The sequence below is a fragment of the Centruroides sculpturatus genome, unplaced genomic scaffold (assembly GCF_000671375.1).
Source record: "Centruroides sculpturatus isolate CEXI.00-Female unplaced genomic scaffold, Cexi_2.0 scaffold931, whole genome shotgun sequence".
In the NCBI taxonomy this organism is placed as follows: domain Eukaryota; kingdom Metazoa; phylum Arthropoda; class Arachnida; order Scorpiones; family Buthidae; genus Centruroides; species Centruroides sculpturatus.
In genome coordinates this window covers 212,400-239,000 of record NW_019385181.1, presented here as the reverse complement: position 1 = coordinate 239,000, position 26,601 = coordinate 212,400, and the positions used below count along the sequence as shown (strand labels likewise).

General features: G+C 34.5%; 3 protein-coding genes across 4 annotated transcripts; 2 read left to right on the top strand and 1 right to left on the bottom strand.

The window, feature by feature from the left end:
• Positions 1 to 417: 417 nt before the first annotated feature.
• On the top strand, positions 418 to 26,344 carry LOC111635844 (cytosolic Fe-S cluster assembly factor NUBP2 homolog). Of its 2 annotated transcripts, XM_023380944.1 has the most exons (8): positions 418 to 466; positions 14,612 to 14,733; positions 21,102 to 21,190; positions 21,265 to 21,374; positions 21,485 to 21,639; positions 21,708 to 21,818; positions 21,914 to 21,983; positions 25,775 to 26,344. In XM_023380944.1, the coding sequence occupies exons 2-8, from the start codon at positions 14,656 to 14,658 to the stop codon at positions 25,933 to 25,935; spliced, it is 774 nt and encodes a 257-aa protein (XP_023236712.1). In that variant the 5' UTR covers positions 418 to 466; positions 14,612 to 14,655; the 3' UTR covers positions 25,936 to 26,344. The 2 variants fall into 2 exon arrangements, with proteins under 2 accessions (XP_023236712.1, XP_023236713.1); XM_023380945.1 differs by lacking the exons at positions 418 to 466; positions 25,775 to 26,344 and adding an exon at positions 25,425 to 25,647.
• LOC111635842 lies at positions 1,564 to 3,156 on the bottom strand. The gene has a single exon (XM_023380943.1). The coding sequence runs from the start codon at positions 3,154 to 3,156 to the stop codon at positions 1,564 to 1,566; it is 1,593 nt and encodes a 530-aa protein (XP_023236711.1).
• On the top strand, positions 4,544 to 6,457 carry LOC111635841. Its single transcript, XM_023380942.1, has one exon. The coding sequence runs from the start codon at positions 4,544 to 4,546 to the stop codon at positions 6,455 to 6,457; it is 1,914 nt and encodes a 637-aa protein (XP_023236710.1).
• Positions 26,345 to 26,601: the final 257 nt, after the last annotated feature.

The following is a 26,601-nucleotide window of genomic DNA, read 5'->3' as shown; positions in this document are numbered from 1 at the left end:
TTGCATCTAGAATATTGATTTCTTAACCAATATTTATTTTTATTCTTGAAATAGTGGTAACGATATTGCAAGGTCTGTGTATAGTTTAAAGGGCAGGGTCGGATTAACCCACTTTGGGGCCCTAGACATTTTCTTCTTACCGGGCCCCCTCCCTCTCTCACAAGAAATAGAGCGCACAAAAAATATAAAACAATAAATAAAAAACACTAAATAATATACAAAAACTAAAACAAATCTTAAATTTTTATTAATTAATAAAAAATATTTAATATACAACAATGATTTTTAGTTTTTCTAGAAAAGTTTGAACAGTTTGTTTATAAATTTTAAAAAATTTAAATTTATTTTATTAAATGTCTAACAAAAGTTGTTATACAATAACAATTATTACCTTAAAATATTAATTGTCAACAAGACTATGTCTTGTTTATAAAATGGTACTGCCTGCTGTGTTACCAGCTTAGAGGTATGAAGGAGTACAGTACATGTCAGGAGTTGCAATTTGGCACAGAGTATTAAGTGCCCAAATCATACGCGCATAAAAAAACAAACCAGACTTGTAGGTACTCAGGGGACCGAGAACCGAGTCAAAGTAAAATACGAAATGGCGACTCTCTGTACAAACAGGCAAACCGAAGTCAGGTGGTGAGAGTACCGCCCACGGTTGTTCTAGGAAGTGAACTCTGACCCTAGGACTGAACACGTAGTATTTTCTTTGTTAAAAAAAATTTGTAATCTAAATTTGTAAATTTGGGAGTGCTTCAAATATGACATTAAAACAGCGTTTTATGTCGTACAAGTAGGTTTCTTTTAACATTATCTAGTACAGTATAGTAAAATCGTGGGACCGATAAAAATTTGACGTTATATTAGGATTGTCGTTACATTCGATGACATTATAATCGGGTTAAACTGTATGTTGTTTGTGCAAAATAAAAAAAAATTTCGGATGATACAATAGCCACAATTATTTTTTTCAAAAACGGGAAATTTTCATTAGGCATCGACAAAAATTCAACCCGGGTCAACGGGTTGCAACGGAGAGAAATTTCGAAATTGGATAGGTTAATTTCACCAAAAATGTATTGTGGACGACCTCGTGGTCGTGACCAGCAAAGTTTGAACGATCGCACCCAAAAGCAGCGATGCCAAAGAAGATTGGAGAATCAGAACGAGATCCGCTTTGAGTGTCAAAGTGATTCCGTTTAGTACTGTCTCCGAGACATAGTCGTGTCCCAAATACGGTTTTGCCGTTTTACTTGTTTAATTTAACCTTTTTGGTTAATATTTAAATAATATAATATTTTAACAGTTTTACCAGTATTATACCATTGTCCAACAGAAAAGTAAACTATCTTAAATAAAAATCAACACCTTTAAACATCCAGCAAATCGTTTTTTAATATTTAAAAATGCTTTCGAACGCTTTAAGCGATCATCATCAGTTAACATTTGTGAATCGAACGAAAAAATTCGAAAATTACGTAAAACGAAATTCAAAAAGCGATTACATAAATATATGTAAATACGTTAACATTTACCAAGTTTAAATAATCTTAAGAATTATTTCCATGCCGACGATAATCCATCAGCATCCCTATGATTAATACAGCTTGTGTGCATTTGCGCCTTGTGAATTTCTAGTTTTTCCAGATGTTTCACAGCCTGCCTGGATTTTGTGGCTTTAATGATCGACGCCCGATCCCAAAAGACTTCGATATTCTGCTGCTTGGCAAAGGCCGCAAGCACCGTAGAGTCTATGTTTTTATTGACTGATTGCTTATGTTCAGCAATCCTTTTCTTTAAGTTTCTTAAGGTTGCCCCTATGTACACTAGATTGGTGTTAAATCTACGGTCTTTTAATGGTATAGAGTACACCCCTGCCATTGCGCTGCGTTCGTAATTGCCTTTATCGTTCCTTAAGAGCCTGTATACGGTGGGATTACGTTTGTAAACTATCCGTACATCCTTATCCCTGGTAACTTTCTTAACCATTCCTTTAAGGAACGGTATGTAATTGAGTACGATTCTCTCTTTGCGTTGATTCCCTCCCTGAGAGGGGAGTCGCTTCCGACAATTCGCGATGAGGGCATCTATTCTTTCTCTACGGTATCCTTGCTGCATCGCCATGTTTTTTATATACTCTAATTCTTTGTAAGTGTCGCAGACGCTGGTGCAATGCGTGTGTGCCCTCCTTATCCACGAACGAAAAACGGCCATTTTTATATGCTCAGGGTCTGCGGAGTTCCTAGGAATGACGATAGGAAGATAAGTAGGTTTCCGGTATATATCTGTTCCGATTTCACCATCTTTGCAAGATATAGTTAAATCTAAAAAATTAACAATGCTTCCATTTTCTTGTTCCAGCTCCAGAGTTAACCCATACGGGTTGTCGTTGATCCGATCTAAAAACTGATTAACTCTGTGATTATCTTTCCATAAAATAAAGATATCGTCCACATATCTTGCGTAAGCCAATATGTCTTCCTGGAATGAGGGGAGTATATCATTTTCGAGATTACGCAACACTAATTCGCAGAGTATAGCTGACATGGGGCTACCCATCGGTACGCCCCGTGTCTGTAAGTAAGTTTTATCTTCAAATTGAAAGAAAGATGTGTGGCATACTAAATCCGCCAATTCCAAGATCTCCATGTGGTATTTCATAGAATTGCTAATTTTTGCTAACAAAAAGTCTCTCAGGGCGCAAAAGCAGGGAGGTAATTTAATTGACGGGTACAGAGCTTTGTAATCTAAAACCGTCATCCATTCTTTATCCATAAGCATGACATCCTCCAACTTTCTTAGCAACTCCACCGCATTTTTTACCGAAAAAGGCGAGTCTTGCATATTTTTCCGTATAAACTTAACCAGTTGTTTCTCCAACTTGAACGTAGGAGCATTACACTTCTCCACAACAGGGCGCAGCTGTGTTCCTGGCTTATGTGTCTTTCCGAACGCGAAAATTCTTGGGGTTCTCGGGGTCTGCACAACAGCCCTCTCCATATCCAGAAGACAGGCCAAAGGGGTTAGCGTAAATCTTCTCACCCTTTGTTGTAAAGCTTCTAAAAAATTATTCGGTGCAATAAGTGATTCTGTACTAATAATGTATTCATGCAATTTCCTTCTATATGAATCCCTCTTAATGAGCACCATACCCTTTGTTTTATCTGCTTTTATGAGTACAACATCATTCCTTCAGAGCCAGTCTCTGGTTTCTTTTATACATGTTTGGAAACGTAACGCGTTTTTGTTGTTTCGTTTCTCATTTTCGGCTTGGAATCTCGCTTTCCATCTACAGTAATCCTGCATAGTTAAACTCATGTTCTTTACAAGCAATTCAACATTCGGAATGATGTCCTCCGGGTGTACTATCAGTGTAGGAGCAAAGCAAGAACCGTACTCCAAAGCATTCAACAAGCATTGAGGGGGAGAAATGTTGTCCCAAGCGGTTAAAAACATCGTTTTTCTTACCCTCGGTTTAATATTCTGGCGCTTGAATAGCCATTTTAGCTTCTTAATATACTTGCGTTTCAGCCTATTCTCTAAGGAGTAAGATAAAGCAATCACCCTGATATTAACTTCCTTCAAAAGATCTTGATTCTCCTTATAAAGTTCATTTTCCAAATTTATGAGATGGTGCAGCAATCTATAATATAGGCGTCTTGTACATCTGATGGCCTTATTGAGGCATAAATTCTTCAACTTCGGCAACAAACTGCGACAATCCACCGGAAGTCTGATGCGATGAATTGACATAGGGAAAACCCCATTCAACCGACATTGGCTAAGAAATTCGAATTTCGTTTTCGCTCTGCATAACTTTAGGACAACTTTCCTATATATTTTGGCCAGCGAAGCCATTACTGAATAAATAAAATACTTTTATTACTGGAACTACACAATAAATAAAAATCAACACCTTTAAACATCCAGCAAATCGTTTTTTAATATTTTAAAAACGCTTTAAGCGTTCATCATCAGTTAACATTTGTGAATCGAACGAAGAAATTCGAAAATTACGTAAAACGAAATTCAAAAAGCGGTTACATAAATATATGTAAATACGTTAACATTTACCAAGTTTAAATAATCTTAAGAATTATAAAAGTTAAAACTAAATAAAGAAATAAAATAAATTATATGCATCCAATAAAAATTATCTTATATAATCTTCCCGCTTACATACAGAGTGAGAACGAAATTCGAATTTCTTAGCCAATGTCGGTTGAATGGGGTTTTCCCTATGTCAATTCATCGCATCAGACTTCCTGTGGATTGTCGCAGTTTGTTGCCGAAGTTGAAGAATTTATGCCTCAATAAGGCCATCAGATGTACAAGACGCCTATATTATAGATTGCTGCACCATCTCATAAATTTGGAAAATGAACTTTATAAGGAGAATCAAGATCTTTTGAAGGAGGTTAATATCAGGGTGATTGCTTTATCTTACTCCTTAGAGAATAGGCTGAAACGCAAGTATATTAAGAAGCTAAAATGGCTATTCAAGCGCCATAATATTAAACCGAGGGTAAGAAAAACGATGTTTTTAACCGCTTGGGACAACATTTCTCCCCCTCAATGCTTGTTGAATGCTTTGGAGTACGGTCCTTGCTTTGCTCCTACACCGATAGTACGCCCGGAGGACATCATTCCGAATGTTGAATTGCTTGTAAAGAACATGAGTTTAACTATGCAGGATTACTGTAGATGGAAAGCGAGATTCCAAGCCGAAAATGAGAAACGAAACAACAAAAACGCGTTACGTTTCCAAACATGTATAAAAGAAACCAGAGACTGGCTCAGAAGGAATGATGTTGTACTCATAAAAGCGGATAAAACAAAGGGTATGGTGCTCATTAAGAGGGATTCATATAGAAGGAAATTGCATGAATACATTATTAGTACAGAATCACTTATTGCACCGAATAATTTTTTAGAAGCTTTACAACAAAGGGTGAGAAGATTTACGCTAACCCCTTTGGCCTGTCTTCTGGATATGGAGAGGGCTGTTGTGCAGACCCCGAGAACCCCAAGAATTTTCGCGTTCGGAAAGACACATAAGCCAGGAACACAGCTGCGCCCTGTTGTGGAGAAGTGTAATGCTCCTACGTTCAAGTTGGAGAAACAACTGGTTAAGTTTATACGGAAAAATATGCAAGACTCGCCTTTTTCGGTAAAAAATGCGGTGGAGTTGCTAAGAAAGTTGGAGGATGTCATGCTTATGGATAAAGAATGGATGACGGTTTTAGATTACAAAGCTCTGTACCCGTCAATTAAATTACCTCCCTGCTTTTGCGCCCTGAGAGACTTTTTGTTAGCAAAAATTAGCAATTCTATGAAATACCACATGGAGATCTTGGAATTGGCGGATTTAGTATGCCACACATCTTTCTTTCAATTTGAAGATAAAACTTACTTACAGACACGGGGCGTACCGATGGGTAGCCCCATGTCAGCTATACTCTGCGAATTAGTGTTGCGTAATCTCGAAAATGATATACTCCCCTCATTCCAGGAAGACATATTGGCTTACGCAAGATATGTGGACGATATCTTTATTTTATGGAAAGATAATCACAGAGTTAATCAGTTTTTAGATCGGATCAACGACAACCCGTATGGGTTAACTCTGGAGCTGGAACAAGAAAATGGAAGCATTGTTAATTTTTTAGATTTAACTATATCTTGCAAAGATGGTGAAATCGGAACAGATATATACCGGAAACCTACTTATCTTCCTATCGTCATTCCTAGGAACTCCGCAGACCCTGAGCATATAAAAATGGCCGTTTTTCGTTCGTGGATAAGGAGGGCACACACGCATTGCACCAGCGTCTGCGACACTTACAAAGAATTAGAGTATATAAAAAACATGGCGATGCAGCAAGGATACCGTAGAGAAAGAATAGATGCCCTCATCGCGAATTGTCGGAAGCGACTCCCCTCTCAGGGAGGGAATCAACGCAAAGAGAGAATCGTACTCAATTACATACCGTTCCTTAAAGGAATGGTTAAGAAAGTTACCAGGGATAAGGATGTACGGATAGTTTACAAACGTAATCCCACCGTATACAGGCTCTTAAGGAACGATAAAGGCAATTACGAACACAGCGCAATGGCAGGGGTGTACTCTATACCATTAAAAGACCGTAGATTTAACACCAATCTAGTGTACATAGGGGCAACCTTAAGAAACTTAAAGAAAAGGATTGCTGAACATAAGCAATCAGTCAATAAAAACATAGACTCTACGGTGCTTGCGGCCTTTGCCAAGCAGCAGAATATCGAAGTCTTTTGGGATCGGGCGTCGATCATTAAAGCCACAAAATCCAGGCAGGCTGTGAAACATCTGGAAAAACTAGAAATTCACAAGGCGCAAATGCACACAAGCTGTATTAATCATAGGGATGCTGACGGATTATCGTCGGCATGGAAATCCTTCTACGATGAGTGACGTAATGTAAGCGGGAAGATTATATAAGATAATTTTTATTGGATGCATATAATTTATTTTATTTCTTTTATAATTCTTAAGATTATTTAAACTTGGTAAATGTTAACGTATTTACATATATTTATGTAATCGCTTTTTGAATTTCGTTTTACGTAATTTTCGAATTTCTTCGTTCGATTCACAAATGTTAACTGATGATGATCGCTTAAAGCGTTCGAAAGCGTTTTTAAATATTAAAAAACGATTTGCTGGATGTTTAAAGGTGTTGATTTTTATTTATTGTGTGGTTCCAGTAAGGAAAGTATTTTATTTATATTGTAAACTATCTTATTTACAAATCTTTTCAAAATAGAGTTTGACTGGGCCCTTCTAAAAATAGGGCTCTAGACATTTGTCTCATTTGTCTATGCGATGATCTGGCCCTGTTAAAGGGTAAGATTGCAGATGTGAATGACCTCGTTGGGACCATAACAGAGATGCAGAGCATGTCCATAGGAGCAAAAAAGTTAAAGGAACCATACCTCTAAATCAGGGGTGTCCAGCCCGCGGGCCGCACGTGACCCAAGGCAAGTTTCAATGCGGCCCAATAAACGTGTAAACAAAACCGACAAATGTTTTAATTTTTTATTATTTATTTATTTCAACAGCGTAAACTCAAAAAAAAGTTTCACAAAGCCGTAAACCTTTATTCATATTTTATTTTTGAGTGGAAAGAAAATATTTTCAAACACTGTACTTGGAGATGTGTGAATGCGGAAGGATTACTAAATAAAGCTGGAGTTGTGACTCAAAGGATTATAGACCCAAATTTGGAAAAAGGAGGGAAAGATGAGAAAGGACAAAAGATGTAGTAGTGAGAAAGGTTAAATTGATCTTCTGTTCAGCAAATATGGACCTGTAATTTTTCAACCTTTTATACTTCTTTATCTTTTGTCCTTTGTCTCTTTATCCCGCACTTGTATCTATAATCCTTTGATTCACAACTCCAGCTTTATTTAGTATTTCTTCCAACGTTGCAAGATTTGGCTACATTGGGCCAAATGTGGCTACTTTTTTTGGGGTTTGACGTAAAAAATATCATTTGGCGCTTTGACTGCTTTTTCGGCTACATATTATTTATAATTACATTAATTGAATAAAAACACACTTTAAAATGGCGTTTCGTCGCTTTTTATTAATTAGAGACCCAAATAAAACAAGTAATTGCGTTTTTCAAATAAATTTTCATTTGTCTCTTTTATAATAAATGAATTTATCTATTTCTAAGTAAAAATTGTAGGTGTCTGTAGAAATAATTTTTTAAAATATCCTTTTTCTTGATAAAGTTTTAATACTTATTATTATAATCTAGACATGTTAATTTTTAAATATACTTGTATATTGGGCCACAAGTATATATTATATATACTTACGGCGCAAAACTCCTTGACTTCTTCCAATGCGGCCCAGAGAAACAAAAAGGTTGGACACCCCTACTCTAAATGTAATCCTTTGCAAGATAAGTATAGACCTCTGAAATCAGTCTAAAGACTACTTCCAAGTACTATAGGTAGGATGACATCCATCTCCGATTGTGACCCTCTGTCTCCAGCAAGGAAGTGTCCTGGGTTTGTCCCTGGAATGTAGTCTTGTCCCTGTTTGTCTCCATTCTTTCACTTCTGGTTACTGTAATATTGTCGCTGTCACAGTTTTTCCACCAGAGGTGTCCAATGTCTTTGGCACTTCCATGTAATTTATTTATTATGACATTGTCACAATGCCAATTGTTCACAACTCACAAAGCCCAACACCTGACTCTTTGCAAGATATTTACATCCAAATGTGGAATCCATCAGCAGCAGTTTCGCTCGCCATCTTGCTTGTGGACATCACGCTTTCAAGCAAGTTATGTTACAGGCATGCGATCAGTGCCTGTAACAAATAATAAATGCATTAACTTCTACTGACCAAAAACAGTTTTTCCTGTGTAACAGTACTATGTCTATTCTCCATGCTCCTCATTGTCAAGGCAAGTGATAGCAAACCTTGACTGATGCTCCACATGTAGTTGTGTGCTTTGCTGCTCACTATTGCTCGCACCAAAGCACCTGGGTCCCCCTTTAGGGGGATCCAAGTGCTTTGGTGCGAGCAATAGTGAGCAGCAGTATATAACATCTAGTACTTCAAGAACAGTCAAGTGGGCTACTCAAAGCTGGCATAATCACAATGGGCTAAATAGTTAAATACACAGTTGTTAGTGGATCTCAAGGTGCAACTCGCAATTTCGGGGGGCTATATCTTGCGAAGGGTTACATTTAGAGGTATGGCTTCTTTGACTTTTTTGCTCCTATGGACATGCTCTATAGCAGTGTTTTTCAACCTTCTCGAATACGCGACCCCTTTACAAGCTAAAAAATTCTGGCGACCCCCTAGGGCCATATTAAAACTATATCAGTGATCTTAAAAACTATGTATTTAATTTTCTTTCTGTTGAGACAAATTATTGTTGATTAAAATGAAAATTTCGGAAGAATTGACAATAATTTAACACACATAAAGTATGAAACTTCATTTAATTATAACATTCGGCACAGGGAACTGTTGACCTTTTTTCTTTTTCTGTTTTTCTTTTTTCTTTTTTTTTTTTAGGATCTGAATTTTCAGCTTTTACTTTTCTACTTTTTATTTCCTTTTGGAAATCAGCTCAACACTTTTTCCGCTATCATTTTCTGGGGTGGGCCGTAATTCTCGCTGAAATTGTAGCTTTTTTTAATGTAGTGTAGGACCTACAAACATTTGTCTTTTTCTTCTACCCGCGACCCCCCGTGTAAGGCTTCGCAACCCTCCTGGGGGTCGCGACCCACAGGTTGAAAAATACTGCTCTATAGCTTTGTTAAGATCTCAACAGCATCGTTCACATCTGCAATTGTATTGTTTAAGACGACCAACATACAGTTGAGCCCCCTATAACACTAGATAATTCTGTTTTATAAGAATTCCATGTTGTACGAGTCACTTAGATTTTACAAATACGTGAGCCGTTCGCAGCTCGGCACACGTATTTGTAAAATTTAAGTGACTCATACAACATGGAATTCATATAAAACGGAATTATCTAGTGTTATAGGGGGGTCGACTGTATTAAAAATAGCAATTCAAAACTTATGTTTTTTATAATTAAATATGATTTGTGTTTTAAGCTTCCTACCTACAGCTTGTAGAGGGGGTCAATAACTGGGAAGTGGCAAATCCTTCATTTAGAGTTGACATCTTATCTATCAGTTATGTGGCCAAGCATGCATAGATATTGATGAGAGTGCTTCTTCAATAGAAGCTTATTTTTGAAACATAGTATCAGACATAGTGTGTGCTTAAAACACATTGTATATCTCTATTTATAAAAAAAAATATATAACTACTTGAGGGGGGAGGTTTACTCCTCCTCAGAACCAAGGGTGAAACAAAGGTGTAAGGTATTAGTGCTGCTCCAAATTTGGGGAAATAAACAAAAGAAAATATAGCCTGAGGCGAGGAGAGAGGAGAATGCTTTTTGGCTGGACCTCAAAAGGAACGGACATACAGTGTAGTGAGCAAAGCTTGAAAAGAGAGAAGTGGGAAGAAGACAGCAGGTATAAGAGAGGACTGTTGAGGTTAGAGAGGAAGAAGCACGAGGGACTAAGGAAAACCAAAAGAATCGGAGAACTTCAAGAACGAATTGCTGAATCAGTAAAGAAGGATTAAAGATCATATCTATGAAAGGGCGCCTCCCCGAAGATAACGATCAATCAACCTGGACCCAGATACTCTCTATCTATCTCTTTATACTTTCTACAATTTCCTAAATCTAATTGTTTCCCTGTTATATTAGTTTTACGTGAGACATAAGATTAGTTTTTAAGTTGGTTATCAAGGTTTTGTGTTACATGTGCATATATTATATACTTGTACGAGAATAGGAGACGACCTATTTCCCTGTGAGGATAATAGTAGTGTTTCTCAAACGGGATCCCGGTTGTTTTTCTAACCCGGGAAATTTTTCTTATCCCGGGAAATCCCGCAAATTTCTTAAAAATTCACTTTTTTTCTTATTTTGTGTTAAAGTTAAGAAATTTTGCAAATAAAAAGCATAATTATCTCATTCACTGTCAGAATACATTTGTATTTATTAATTTTAAACCTACATATTAGTTTTTTTTTATTTTGCTCGTTATGGCATGCCACAAATGGTCGATAATCAATACGTAGCTTATTTGTGCCAGGACTCTGAAAATTCTTTACTTGTCAGAACCTGTAATATATGGAATAATTGTGCTTACGCTGTCTTAATTTTTAACCATGCCCAGTAGCTTCAATAAATGCCAGATTGTGCAAATTGGACAAAGATACAAACGAGTATAAAGTCTGCAAGTATGAAGTTTTTCTTCATAAACCTGATTATTGAAGCCAAACAAATTGCCGAATTGTTGAGCTATAAGCTTGATGCCGCTATTAAAGCAGCAGAGGTAGGCAAATCAAAAATACCAGAGAGCAAAAGAAGTACTACAATCTAGAAAACAAACTCGAAATCTTCCAGGCTACAGGTGAAAAAACACATTATATCTGTCTTCTCTTAAATGCATTAAACACGATTCCAATCACATCAATTGAATCGGAAAGGGCATTCTCGGTAGCAAGACTTTTCATTACTAAAATAAGAATTAGAGTGAGTGATCGGAGTATTGATCATCTTTGCTTTTTAAAATCTTATAAAAGTTTACAATATTTTGTATTATATTTTATTTAAAAAACGAAAATTACCTTCTAAGTTATAAGTTTGATCTAAGTTCAATTTTTTATCTTTAACTCAATTCAAAGCATTTTTGTTGTTGTATGCAGTTTCTAGCAAACTTTAATAAATTTTTTTCTATTTGTGAAAATTTCTACGTAATTCAAAGGTAATTTTCATTATATATCTTACACAGCATTATTAATATGATTTTGGATGATACAGAACTTTAAAATTACTTTAAAAAATGAAAAATAATTATATAATTTAATTTCAAGATATTTTGTATACCTTAAAAATAATTGATTCTATCCCGGGATTTCCCGGGATCCCGGGAAACAGTTCACTTTTATCCCAGAATCCTGGGACAAGCAAAAGACCGGGAAATGAGAAACCCTAGATAATAGGGTAAAGAAACCCGTTAAGTTGGGATCTTTGTAACAAAACAAGAAAAAAGAACCTGTTCAGAGAGCATTAAAGGAATATTCAATCATACACATTTTTGTTCCTGTGTTTCTATTTGTAACATTTATTCGCAGACTTAAAAATCTCTCGTTACAAACAACCACATAATAATTAACAGACTTTTTGACATCCAAAAATGCAAAATTTATTTATGACAATGGTTTCAGAACAAATTTTTATAAGGCTCAAAAATTTCAATTAGGACAAACTTCAAGTAATGAACATCAAAAAATTCTTTAAAAAGGAAAATTTCAGATTTGACAAGAAAATTTTTGTATTATTGAAATTATTTTCCCACTTTGTACTATTTAAGTTAAATTATTTTAACTAAAGCTAGTAGGAAAACTTTTTAAAAAAGTTAATAGGAAAAAATTACATTCATTTATAATTTAAATAAGTTCATTAAAACATTATAATTTTTTGAAATTACTTGAAACTTTAAAACAACACAAGTTGTGTCTGGGCTCTGATAATTAATACTGGCTTCCTTATGTGCTTAACTCATCAATGGTTGAATGGATAAAATACTGATACTTTTTCTAATTGTTCTTCCTCCACTATTATTATTATTTTTTGCAAATGTCATGCTCAGTGGATACTAGTTCCAAGTACTATGCTAAACTAACTAAAGTCAAGGCTTAGCTACCCAAACAAGTGTTACATTAAGCTTCTGTGTTATTGGTTTATGTGTCAACATCTAAAAACTTCCTAACAATGTGACGTGTTCAATATTACAACTTTGTCTAGTGTCATATATATGTTTTTATTAAGGTTTAACTTTGCTAGATTTCTGTGTAGTGTATGTGGTATAACACCAGTAGAAGAGAGGACATCAGATATAATAAATACTTCCTCACAGCTGTCTTATTTCTTGTGCAAGTAGAGTATATTTGTTGATTTTTTTCAGTATGAGCATTTTTTGTTATGAATACTTGGAATGAAGATGTCTATTATATAAGCCTCAGAAACATCAATGTTAAGCTGGTTTCCTACAGCTGTGTGGGAATTGCAGTAGCCATACTTGGACCAGTGTTGCTTTCACCACTGGTGACCAAGCCAGTATTACACATGGACCATGTTATAACCATGGTTAGATCTCCACTGATATCAGTTCAGTCACTCTTGGCTTCATTTCTACCTACAGACCTTACTGGCTTGGGTGACCCTACCAGGAGCAGATGCTCCAGCCAGCATAGCTCTGAGGTTCAGAATTACTGAGCTCTCTTACCACAGCAAGGTGGTGACTGGTGAGAGAGGAGTTATTATTATTATTGACTTATTTCTATTAGATGAATCACAACAAACAGATCACATGTTTGTGCTGACTAACATTCACATCAGGTTCTTCCCAAGAACCTAGTATGTTGTAATGTAATGGCTTAGAATGTTGCAGGCCCAAGCAGCACAGCTTTTTGAAGTTGACAGATGTTAATTTTGTCAATGTTGATTTGCTTCAAGTGCTGCCCCATGTTTTTGGGAACGGAACCCAGTGCACTGATAATCACATACTACTGTTGCTGGTTTGTGCCACAATCTTTGGAGTTCAGTCTTCAAGTCCATGTGTCTTGTAATTTTTTCTTGTTCTTTATCATTAACCCTGCTCCTTGCTGTCACCAGGAATCACAACATCAATAATCCACACCTTTTCTTCTTGATAATGGTTATGTCTGGTTTGTTGTACACTAGGATTTTATTGATATGCAATCTGAAGTCCCATAAAATTTTTACCTGATCATTATTATTATCAGCAAAGATATCAATATACAATGGTGCCTCGTATAACGTACGCCTCGAATAACGGACGCTGCGAATAACGGACTTTCTGTTTGACCGTTACGTCACTCGAGCAACGGACTTGCTGCGAACAACGGACTTTTCTTTCGGCAGTTACGTGAGACGAACATTGGACTTTCTTTGAACAAGTGCGAATAATGTTTTCACTCTTTTGCCGTTGCCAATGACAATCTGCTATTTTTGGGATATATTAGTATTATTAGAATGTATTATTAGTATATCTGAAGTAGAAATGTAATGTAATGTATGTTGATGATTTAAATAAACATTAAATGTAATGTAATATATGTTGACGATTCAAATAAACGAAATGTAATTGTGTAGATGCCGAGGTGGCGGGACGAAAAGAGGTAAAAAACAAACGGAGCGAGAGTAGCTCGTAGGAGTGTTTAGTGATCTTAATTAATAAAGAATTATTCGTATCATATAATCTGGCAAGTTAAGTCATTTATAATGCATCATGGCTTCTAAAAAACAGAAAGGTGATTTCAATTGAAACAAAGCAAGAAATCATCAGGAGTGAAAGTTGACAAAAACTTTCTTGTCGAATGGGGAGAGGTTCAGGAGTTTACCAACACTCATTATCCAAACAGAGCTGAGGCCAACAGGATCAATGATCTCTACGATGACACCTTTGTCCGTCATTTCCGACAGGTGTTAAAGAAGAAAGAGAAACAGACCACCTTGGTCATGTTTTTCAAGAAGCCAGCGGGCAAAAAACAAAGGATGGAACAAGAGAAGTTGACCCTGCAAGTTCCGGTAGCCTCTCCTGAATCTGACTCCGATTAAAAAACAATAAAAAAAGACCCGCTGCAATGTGTAAAAAGTCTGTATCTGTATGAATGTGTAAAGAAAGTGTTCTTCCACCTCCTCCTCAAACATCTGACTACCCGGCATAATTGGTGTCTGCTCCATTTTCATTTTTTATGGTACAGTACGGTTATTTTATGCTGCGGAACGAATTATATGTTTTAACATGTATTTCTATGGGAAAATGCGTTTCGTATAACGGACGTTTCACTTAACGGACGTGCACCTGGAACGGATTAAGTACGTTGTACGAGGCACCACTGTATTTATTTTATTTAATTATTACTTAAGTAGTATAAGTTAGTTTGTTACAGTTAATAATCAATTTTGTTACTTTATAGGTGAAACATCAAATTTATCTAATGTTAAACATATTTTGTTGGTAATGTCAGGAAAGGGAGGTGTTGGAAAAAGTACAGTTGCCGTACAGTTGGCTCTTACTTTCAGAAAATTCAGAAAAAAGGTAAAAATTTAATGTTTTATCTTTTAATCTTTAATCACCCAATTTTTTATTTTTTAATCTTAAGAAAATTTTCTTGATGAACTAATTACTGTTCAATAATACAATGCCATACTTCTGGTTTACACTTTACTTTCTCTCCTTGAGTTGTGCCCACTTCTCCCCACAGTATCTTCTTGCACTACATAATCTTTCTAGACCTTACCTATTTGTAATCCTTTATTAAAGTTTGTTGCTTTTTTTATTCAACATTATTGCCCTTTTAATTCTAATAATATTATTCTTTCTTATAATTTGTATTTTACTTTTTAAAATTTCCCATTTCTAGTTATTGCAATGTACCACTATTGCTGAGTTGTCATAATATTTTCTCTATTGTTTTTCTTTTTTCTGTCTTTCGCAATTCTTGCAACCAGTTTTTTTTTAACAATCAAGTTGGAAAATTATTCAAACTCAAAACATTTTATTATGTCATCTATTTCAATTTTCTGTTGTTTTTTCTCCAATGTTCTATTACACATCTTTCATTTTATAAATTTGTCTATACAATACAGCACTGTAAAGTATTAATTTGGGAAAAAAAAAAGTACAGTTGTCCTTTGATAATTCGATAGGTATGAGATTAAAGGGGTGTCAGATTACCAAAAGTGATTACATATTTGGCATTGTTTTGCTAGCAGTAGCCTACAATATTCCTACATTTTATGAGTAAAATGCTGCCTAGGTTAATATGGAAATGAAACACCCATTTTGGTTAACTAAAACATGAGTAAAATGAAGTAAGAACTTTGTCAATTAGTCGATTTACAACTCAGAAAGAAGTGTTTGAAGTATAGTCATAAAACAATTAGCGTTTATTGACTTTCATGGTAGAGGGTAACGCGGGGTCCGTTGACAAATTTTCTTGCAGTAGTGCAAAATTTCTACTCACTTCACTTGAAAGTGTCATATTTCTTCCCCATTTACAAACAAACCTGATGGCAATCGGTGAAACAGGAGATAAATTACAGCACATTGAAATTTGATATGTTTATTTTTTGTGTTTTTCGTATCAAATTACATTAAATTCAATGCAAATAAAGCATTTGTGTCAATATAAAAATATTTTACACTGTTTAAAAGTAGAGAAAATAAAGAAAACAAAGATGTAATAATAATTTTTGAAGCAAAGCCAATAATTTTACAATTTTAGGGAAAAAAATGGATTCTGTGAAACACCATGTGACCAAAGTGCGGTCGGAAAATCACGCAATTTGGGAAGGGTTAAATAAAAGTTTGGCACTAAAACCATACACACAAAACACACACAAAAACCCTACTCCAACTGTTTGAACAGAACTGCTCATGGAAAACATACGAAATGTGTGTCATCGTGTAAAAATTGGGTGGGGAGATTTATGTCGCAACATGCTTCTGTGCAAGCAGACACGTGACGGGGACGGGGACTACGGTGACCTTGATGGGCGGTGCCTCGGACTACTGAGCATGTCGGATTTCAAAACATTGGACTATCAAGGTTATGTAATGTGTAATTAGTTAAATCGGACTCAGGTGTAATCTGGTATGTGAACAACAGGAACTAAACAAGTGAACAAAGGGCAGAATGACTATCCACATTCAGGTCAGTGTGGACATAAAGGAAAGCTTTGCTTATGATTTTCCTCCTGATTGGTCAGAAGTTGGTTCCCAAAAAAACCTTTAAATTGGGGACAAAGACTGGAGAAAAGTGTGTGGAGGGTAAGGCTCAGTACTGATAGTACTTAGATCTCAGATACTTGGCAAGTCTGCTGACGGTAGGGAGAGAGGAAGGAATGCTCAGGCATGGGTGAGGTCTAAGATCGGACAAAAGTGTGGATAGAGCCTCTCCACCGTATGGAAATTATTGAGTGGACATTCCCAATTATTCTAACTTGTCCTCAGTTGTTATTGTGTCAGTACAATGTGGTATCTTGATAAACTGTATTCTTTCGTAAATAAACTGTATATATCAAACAAGTTGAGTGTGGAGGTGCATTTCCTATGAATCTACTGCATAGCTGGAATGTTTCAGGCCATGCTACTCAAGAAAGTCGTTTGAAGACATGGAGGACAAATAGCTTGTAAATTTCCAGTGTGTAAAATCGTGATTCAGTATGGATTCATCAGATTCCATGTTTTTGTATTGAATAGTACAGAATTTTCTTTCCAAATTTGTGTGTTCAGGAAAACTTCATTTTGGTTTGTTTTGATGCCACTTTTCTGCCTATTGAATACAACAACCACTTGACATTAGCATGTTATGTAAAGCCTGTTCATTTATGATGAAACTTGTCAGGAAGGTCTTCATGACTTGGAAAGACTCAATGTCATTGCTATATTTTGGCATTACATCTGGATCGGTGTCATAACATTCACTAGGTAGCTCCTCCTCAATGAAATCAGCATGCTGACTCTCTTCATACAATTCTTCAGTTATACTGTACATATCCGAGATGTAACAATCTCATCTTTGAACTCTGTAAATTTTTGGAAACACCCAACTATTAACTAAATGCTGAAAAAAATGCAAAGTTTACATTAGCTGGGGCTAGAAAAAATCTGTTATTCTGAGTTATGGATCTGCTAAAAGGAGGTAAAATTACATTGATTTGGTGGGATCTGGGGAAAATTATTCCAAGAAATCTGTTGTTCTGTGATCCATTAATCTATTAAAATGAGATTCTGTATTTACAAGTCAGATGAAGCTTTTGTTTAGAGAGTAATAAAACTTCTCCTGGTTTGTTTCAAGTAGGAGTTTGCACCAACTCTACTGATAATTTCTCTTGAAAGAAATGAAGTTTTCCTGTATTGACCTTAAAAGATGAAACATCTTTCTCCAATTACAAACAAGCCTGATGTCAATCTGTGAAACCTGAGATATTTTACAGGGAAATGAAATTTGATATGTTTATTTTTTGAATTTGTTCATGTTACAAAAATAAACAAAATACAGTGGGTGATCAATTAACGAACAAATCTGATAACGAACACTTTTGCGAAAGATTTTTATGTTTGGACAACAAACACATGATCGGATAATGAACACCTCACAGAACAAACACAATAAGAAACAACATAAAATAATGAATACCGATTGGTCTTCTCTCAATTTGCAACTTTTTGGAGCACGGGAGACATCGACATCGACTCTTAACTTAGTATATACTGATCGGATAGTATTCTTCTGAACTTTGAAACTCTCCCTTGTAATTCCAGCTTTTTATTTTTCTGACAGAAACAGTTTTTTTATAGTATTTCTGAGGCTGTTGGGCAGGCACTTGTTAAGTTTTGTGTCGGTTTTTATTTTGGAAAGGTGAGAGTATAATAGCAAAGGTAGAGAGTGGGCAGAAGATGTCTGGTGTTGCTGAGCAGTATGGCTTGAACAAATCTACAGTAGGCCACAGTTCAATCTTATCTAAGAAGGACACAGTATAATCAAGAAGACTCAAGCAGCTTAAGGAGTAACAAAAATCACATCTGAGAAATAAAGAACATTGAAGAGCTCATAATGGAACCTGAAACAGATCTGGCGACAGAAAAATGCCAAGAACTCTTGAATGAAGAACACCAAGAAACTTGGTGAGATATGTTTTCTTCTGAAAAAGAGATTTAATGTCGATATCTGCTATTAAACATTTTTTTGAAGAAGTTGAATGATGTCAGAACAACGGTCTTAGAATGGCATCCAAACCAGGTTGAGGTTAATAGGCTTAGGGATCTCTACAATTACAATGCTATTAATTACTTCTGAAAAATCTTGAAGAAAAGAGAAAAGCAATTGACATTAGACAGATTCTTTAACCCCCTTAAACAGAAAAAACATTACTATGAAAAATGTAAAACTGTGTATATATGTATTTTTATTATTACATATAAATAAACATAGTAAGAAAGTATATACTTTTTTTATTTTTTGGGAACTTCAGAATGAATTAATCAAATTCCCATAAAAGCCTATGGTAAATCGATAATCAGTTAATGAACAATTCAGATAGTGAACAAAGTCTTGGAATGGATTATGTTCATTAACTGATCACCCATTGTACACATTTTTGTCAATTGGTGAGTGTTTTATTTCTGTAATTTGTCCTTTTTCTAACAATGTAAAAGGTATAATTACCATCAAATCTTGGTTTTTGAATGTAATTAATTCCTAAAAGTTGTTTGAAAACCAATTTCTTCTAAAAACGAAACAAATTTTTCCATAAGAAATAACATAAAATGGATTAATCCATTTCTGACCCCCAAAATAAAGCCTTTTTTGCATTTTTTTAGCTATATTTCATGCAAAAAATATCTACAAATGTAATGTAATATTATATTAATAAATATTGAATATTAATATTGTAAACAACAACACACAGCATCAGGGAATAGTCAACAATGTACCCTACGAACCAATGACCAGTGTTAAAAGAAAAAACAAAACAAAAATTCACCACGAATGTTTTCAAACTACCCAGAGTTCTTCTTCAGGCTATAAATGGATGTCCAATGGAACATATTATTCAGTGTCCCCATTAGGAACAATAGGTACAATAGGGACCTGGTTTACATTGGCTCAACTAAGCACTCCTTGGGAGTCAGATTACAGCAGCATCTCACAGATATACAACATACGATATACCACAGCCCTCGCTACATATGCTGCCAATCCAGACATTGAGTCCCATTGAGCACCTAAGATGGTTGGAGGCCGTGCACATATTTAAATCTAGTTTCATCTCTACATGCATTAATTATAAGGAGTTGGTTTTTAATGGCCTGGCAAGTGCTGATTGCCACCAATGTTTAAACATTGGTCTCTGTTAGGCATCTGAATGCACAAGTGCGACATGACTCTTTTAAAAAATTTCTTGTGTGTCCAATTCGAATGATTGTTCAAATGGTTGTGTTCCAAAGCTTTTACATTCCCTCGGACATCCATTTAATACCTGATTCAGATTCAGATTCAGATTCAGATATTTATTTTGTATATGTCACAAGACATATCCCGGTGCCGCTTGTGCATAACCGGGTGAATACAAGTATATAATATTAATTACATAATATATGAGTATAACCTTGATTACATAAAATATGAGTAAAATTAAATACATAATATATGATTATAATATATATACATTTTTAAATAATAAACGCGTACAATAGTATATAGTTAATTGCACGCGCGTGCAGTAACTTATTGCAGAAGCATCTTGTATTGCAGGACAACACTTATGATGTGCCATCAAAGGCAATACTCTCACACTCAATTGATACACAGTATCATTTGTAATCATATTAATTAACACTTAACAATTAATTAACACGATCAATTATTAAGAATAATAAATTTACAGTTCGACTATGCAAGTGCATATCACAAATACATCACATATGTTACATAAATTAATACCAGTGAGATAGATATCAATTACATGAACTCAATATTATACAATCAGAATTATGAAATACATAAAAATTAACTACATCTCAAGTTTTCATACATAGAAGAAGAAGAACTCTGGGGAGTTTGAAAACATTTATGGTGAATTTTTATTTAATTTGATGTAAGCATCTTTAAACACGAATTCTTGGATGCCATTTATATTACATAAATGTCTGTTAACACAGTTTTATTAATTAATTTGATTTAAATTCAACTGTGGTATGTATTGAAAAATGGAAGTAGTATTTTTCCCACATATGCATTGAAATCTAATTTAAATAGAAACATCATTGATGACCTGTGTTTTGATGTCTAATGATGAAATACAATCTCAGCACCACTAACTTCTGAACCAGTCCTGTCACTGGTTGGTTGGGCCGTCGACTTTCTTTAATATAGGAAGTATAGGAAGTTGACCATCTGAGTCTCTGTGATTTGTGGCCGACACTTGCTGAATTTCATATTCATATTTGCCATGGTTGCTGAATAGCTATTCAGCAACCATGGCAAATATGAATATGAAATTCTGTTTGTAAACCGATTTGTTCAAAAAATGAGTTGTTTGAAAACTGAGATTTGATTGTATAGTTTTTGATATATTTTCCATACTTCACAAAAATTGAGGTATGAGACCCCATTTGATCTAACTAATGCAGTGGCCTTGATGCAACCTGTGCAGAGATAAACAAAATGTTTTACCTGTGAGAAATAGTTTCAGTGGTGACATGAGCTGACTATGCTTATTGCTGCCCTGCTATATGTTGCAAGAAAAGTGAAAACTCAAATATTCATTTACTACAGACTCGAGCAATAACATTTGGGACTCTTCACCAGCATCACCAAGTCTACTCATAAATCAACTTTAAAAAAAAAGAAAGGTGATCAAATGAAAAGTTAAATTACAATAAATATCTGTTTGTAGGTTGGAATTCTGGATATTGATCTGTGTGGTCCAAGCATCACCCATATGTTGGGCTTAGAAGATAAAGATGTACATCAGTGTGAACAAGGGTAGAAGAATGTTCTCTTAAAAATTACAAACCATATTTTGCCAATACTAATCGAAGTTTTAAAATTTCTTTTAGTTGGGTACCAGTTTATGCTGATAATGAAAAATCATTAGCCGTAATGTCAACAGGATTTCTTTTAAAACGTAAAGAAGATGCCATTATATGGCGAGGACCAAAAAAGAATGGTATCTGTTTTACTTAACAGAAATTTTTCTTCTTTCTGCTTCCTAAGTGAAATAAGTATTTCTTTCTGCAGAAAATCTAAGAAGTTTTATAGCTTAAAATGTATTTCTAGCAATAATAAAACAGTTTTTAGAAGATGTATATTGGCAAGATATTGACATATTAATTATTGATACACCGCCTGGTACATCCGACGAACATTTATCTGTCGTTGAAAATATTAAACAACTGAAACCAGATGGTGCCATTTTGGTCACGACGCCTCAGGTGATTATTTTTCAACAATTTTTAGAACAAATATAATGCTTTAAAATTAAGTTTTACTTTTGTTTCAGGGTGTATCAATTAATGATGTTCGACGAGAACTGACATTTTGTAAGAAGGCAGAAATTCCAGTTTTGGGAATAATTGAAAATATGAGTGGGTTCGTCTGTCCGAATTGTTCGGTAAACATTAGTTCAGGAGCAAAATTGGCTTCTGATAAGTAATCAAATAATGCATAAAAAGTAATTTTGAATAATTGTATTCTTTCTCATTACAGGAATGTACAAATATCTTTTCTACAGGAAATGGTAAATTATTTGCTGATAATGCAAATGTTAAGTTTTTAGGTAATTGCTTATAGTGTTTTTATTAAATAAGATATTTTTGGTGTGAATAATTTTGCATAATAATCAAAATAACTTAAACAATATGTAGTCCAAAACTCAGTTAACTGAGCTATATTATTTTAACTATACAAATTATGGTCCCATCTCAAAATTTGGCAAAACTTTGAAAAACATTTGTTTGAACCCAAATAGTGTCTTTGCAAATTTTGGACTCTATTCTGTTTCCACCTGTTGAAAAAATAAAAAAAAAAATAAAAATTTTTGACTAAATATTTTGAGTGGGGTTAATTCAGTATGCCACTACTTTCTGCTTTAATTTTCATTCAGTTTCTTTAACCCTTTCAAAGTTATGCACTTTTATAAATTTTGTTTTTTATCTTACTTTTTTGGAAGACTTGGCAATATCAGATGAGATATACTTTTTTCCTCCCAAGGTGGTCCCATTTAATATCAAAACAATTATTTTTAATTTAAGTTTATTTTTATCGATTTTGTTAACACAGTAGCAGAAGCAATTTAAAGTTTCTTAGTTTGGTTGACATTACTCGCCATGCAATGCTTTAGCTACAGTCTTTTTCTTTAAAAAAATAGTCAACTAATTGGAAATATATGCTAAGAAATAGGACTATTTCTTTTAAGAATGCAGTTTCTAATTTATATTTGTTGTGAGGAATTAAACAGAGAGAAATTATGGCAAGAGAAACCAAATTAGTGGGTTTGTTATTTCCTTTACAGGTTAAGTTTATTGCTGATGGAACTTAAGCATTTTGTGAAAAAGTACAAACAACTTATACCAAAGAAAATCATATGGTGGCTGAAAGCATATGCATTTGTGCAAACTGTTCACAATCCTTACTACCAACGGTTATTTAACTGATTTTTCGTAGCATATCTTGCACATGTCAATGATGCATCAACTATTTTGACTGAAGAAAAATTCAAATTGTTACTCTGTAATGACAGTTTATTTGTGTTTGATAAAGGCTGCTGAGTTCTTGAAAGGAAATGGATTTTGCTTACAAATGCCAGCATTATTAAAAATGGTGAAAGCCAGTTTTCTACAATACATACAAATAAATTTAGAGTGGTAACCAAAGTTTGTTGGGTAGTTGAAGTGTTGCATGGAATTCTTGGGAAAAAATTCTTAACTGCAAAGTAAGAAATCAAACTTTCTTCATATTGTAGCTAAAGCATCATATGATAAATTATGTCAGTCAAACTAAGAAAATTGCAACTTCTTCTGCAACTGTTCTGTTTTAACAAAAATCAAGAAAATACATTTTTTAAATTAAAAATAATTGTTTTGATTATCCCTATGTCAAGAACCTGTTACCAGTGTGCTTTGTGAAAATACAGTTTATCACAAATGCTTTCGAACTTTTGAATAGTTGTTCTTCAGGTGAAATTTGATGGAATGCTTCATAACATGGAACATGAATATTTAAAACAAATCAAACTCCTGTTGGATGAAATTCTGTTAGATGAAGATATGTGCATTCGTGGGTGGATGGTAATTAAGGGTCAGCTTCTATGAGGATCTGCCCCTACTGATAGATTGAGTTTCTCTTTCCGGTTGATGCAGGTAGTACTGTGGTTAGCTTTGTAAATAGCTATGGCTTCTAGCCATTTAAGATGCTCCTGGTGGGGTGTACAGATGACAATCTAAGCCTTGTCAAAGGTTGGGATCATCATAAGTACACCAAATTGTCAATAAGGTGCCAGACATGTCGTCCTTTATACAAGCCATCAATGACATATGGCTTAAGGGGTTGAGCAAACTAGCAACACTGAAGTCCACTTTCTGGACATAAACATTAGATTGGAAAGATCCACCATCTGCATGTCGGTATACTGCAAACTAATGCATCTTCTACATACATGTCTGTGGGTTCTTGCGGCCCATTCTTGTACAAGACTGCAGTGTTCAATGCTCTGGTTAAAAGGACCTTTTCTCACTCATCCTCCTTGCAAGCCCTAGCTGCCAAGTTAACTCATTTCAAGAAGATAGCAACCAGACACAGGTACCCTAATCTGATACATCGTTTGGTTGAGTGACAACACCGTTTGCAATGCACACCCATCACGAATCCAAGGACCAACATTGTTCCTGACAGTCTAACACGTGTTTCAATCACTTTTAACCCCTTTATTAAGGTGGTGTACACGGAGATAGTCAACAAACATCATATTTAGATAGCATATAGGAGATGTCTTATGATCTTTGACATCCTCTGGAATGGAAAAAAGACTCTCCTGATCGTAACATATTTCCCAGTGTTTACTCCATCCCTCTTAAAGACTCCATCCCAATTTTCTAAATGCATTAGAGTGAATGATATGATCCCTATCATGTTGAAAGCAGCTGCGGTTTTTATCTTCTGATTCCTTAAAGTACCAATAGATGAGACAAAGACCTGTTATATATTGGTTTTACCAAATGCTCCTTAAGTACTTGTATATGAGAACACCGAGTGGATCTACAGCATGGGTGACACACCACTGCCCTTGCCACATATGCAACTGACCCAGACATCTAGGCAGAATTTGACAAGGCTGAGATTGTCATCAGTACACCCCACCAGGAGCATCTTAAATGGCTAGAAGCCATAGCTATGTACAAAGCTAACTGCAGTACTACCTGCGTCAACTGGAAAGAGGAACTCAATCTATCAGTAGCCTGGCAGACCCTCATAGAAGCCGACCTTTACTTACTAGATAGTAATTAAAGGTCGGCTTCTATGAATGTGCATGCCCATCACAACAGATTTCATCTAACAGGAGTTTGATTTGTTTTAAATATTCATGTTCCACTTTTTGAAGCATTCCCTCAAATTTTACCCGAAGAACAACTGTTCAAAAGTTCAAAAACATTTGTGATAAACTGTATTTTCACAAAGCACACTGGTAACAGGTTCTTGATGTAGGGATAATTTTCACTCCGGTGTCTAGGTGTTGATGAACTTTGTAATTGTTTTGATATTAAATGAATCCATTTTGGGTAAAAAAAAGATATACCTCATTTGCAGTACCAAGTCCTCCAAAAAAGTAAGATAAATAAACAAAAATTATAACTTTGTTTGAAAGGATTAAAGAAATTGAACCAAAATTAAAGCAGAATAATGATAGTATTGTATGCTATTGATATCCAAAAAGTTAAAAAAAAATCTGATTAGTTCCATTCAGAATATTTAAAGTCATAAAATTGTGTCAATACTCATGACATTGCTCAAAATAAGTTTTAAGTATCTGCCAATTATGACATGGCTCAATCTGACATCGACTGTCAGACATATATGAATGTTGTGGCAGTCATGTTAAGAAATATTAAAAATGGTAACTTTGTTTGGAGCTTTTAACTATTCTTAAAATAATCTTAATGATCTATTTTTCTAAAAAAAAATATAAAACATTCGGTTTACTATTTAATTTTATAATTAATAGGTACAATTCCAATTGATCCTCTTCTGTCTCAGGCATTGGAAAAGGGAGAAAATTTTGTTGAGTTGTTTTCTGATTCACCGACAATTCGACAATTTTCTGACATTGCGCAGTTACTGCTTCAAATCTGCAATTGTTCGAATTAATTTTCTGTGATTTTTTGAACAATAAAAATCTCAAATTCAGTTCAATGTCTCTGGATTTTAATGAATTGTATTAAAATTTTTTGTTTTATTTAAAAGATTACTCATTAAAATATTTTATAAAATATCAGTTTATTAAATTCTATTAAAAGAAAATTAATAATGTCTTTTTCATACTATTAAAATAATTATTATTTGAATCCTTTGCAGTGCACATAAAGATTAAAAGTTCCAAATGTGTTGGCAAGAGATGGAAAATATCATTGTACTCTACTACCATGATCAAAAACATCAGGAATGGTTCATTTAAACTGTGCATATGCAAGAAGGTGTTGTTTTTCCTGTTTGATATGATTTTTGTTGACATCTAGCTGCAATCTGTATGTCATCACCTATTTCCATTTTCAAATAAACACTTATTCTATGTGTAAAGAATTTTCGTTCTGGTGATTTTTCAAAATTTTGGATGTAATCAAACAAAGAACATTCATTAAATTTTGTTTTTGCAACAGAATTACTTCTACAAAAATGTTGGAAATGTTGCAAAAAGCCTTTGGTGACAATATCAAAAACAAGAGTTTTTGAGTGGTACAAGCTGTTTGAGGAAGGCAGAGAATGCGTTGAAGATGACCTACACTCTGGTAGACCATATACTTCAACTGGAACAACATGTTGTTTGAGTCAGAGATTTGGTGCTCAATGATCATCGTTTCACAATTATGGACATTAAAATTCAGTTATAAAACATAAGACTAGTGAAAATCTCACATTTTTTTTTCTTCCAATATCTGTATTAAATCAGAGACCAAGACTTTAAAAATCATGGCTACTTTATTCTTTCTTTATAAACAATGCATTTCAGATTAAATTTTCTCAGGCTATGAATACACAAAAATTCATTAACCAAAGTTATTTGATATATTAATTACAAATAATATAAAGTACAAAACACTAACTTTCCTACATAATAGTTATTAACTTGTTTTACTCCCATTTTGCGCTTACAATTTCTTTCAATATTTTTTTAAGTTAAAAGG

Excerpts from the sequence above, each read along its gene's own strand:
- LOC111635842 (XM_023380943.1), bottom strand. The coding sequence starts at position 3,156 with ATGGTGCTCATTAAGAGGGATTCATATAGAAGGAAATTGCATGAATAC.
- LOC111635841 (XM_023380942.1), top strand. The coding sequence starts at position 4,544 with ATGTTTTTAACCGCTTGGGACAACATTTCTCCCCCTCAATGCTTGTTG.
- LOC111635844 (XM_023380944.1), top strand. The coding sequence starts at position 14,656 with ATGTCAGGAAAGGGAGGTGTTGGAAAAAGTACAGTTGCCGTACAGTTG. Across the intron at positions 14,734-21,101 it reads TCAGAAAATTCAGAAAAAAG|GTTGGAATTCTGGATATTGA; the intron begins GTAAAAATTTAA and ends ATCTGTTTGTAG. Across the intron at positions 21,191-21,264 it reads GTACATCAGTGTGAACAAGG|TTGGGTACCAGTTTATGCTG; the intron begins GTAGAAGAATGT and ends AATTTCTTTTAG.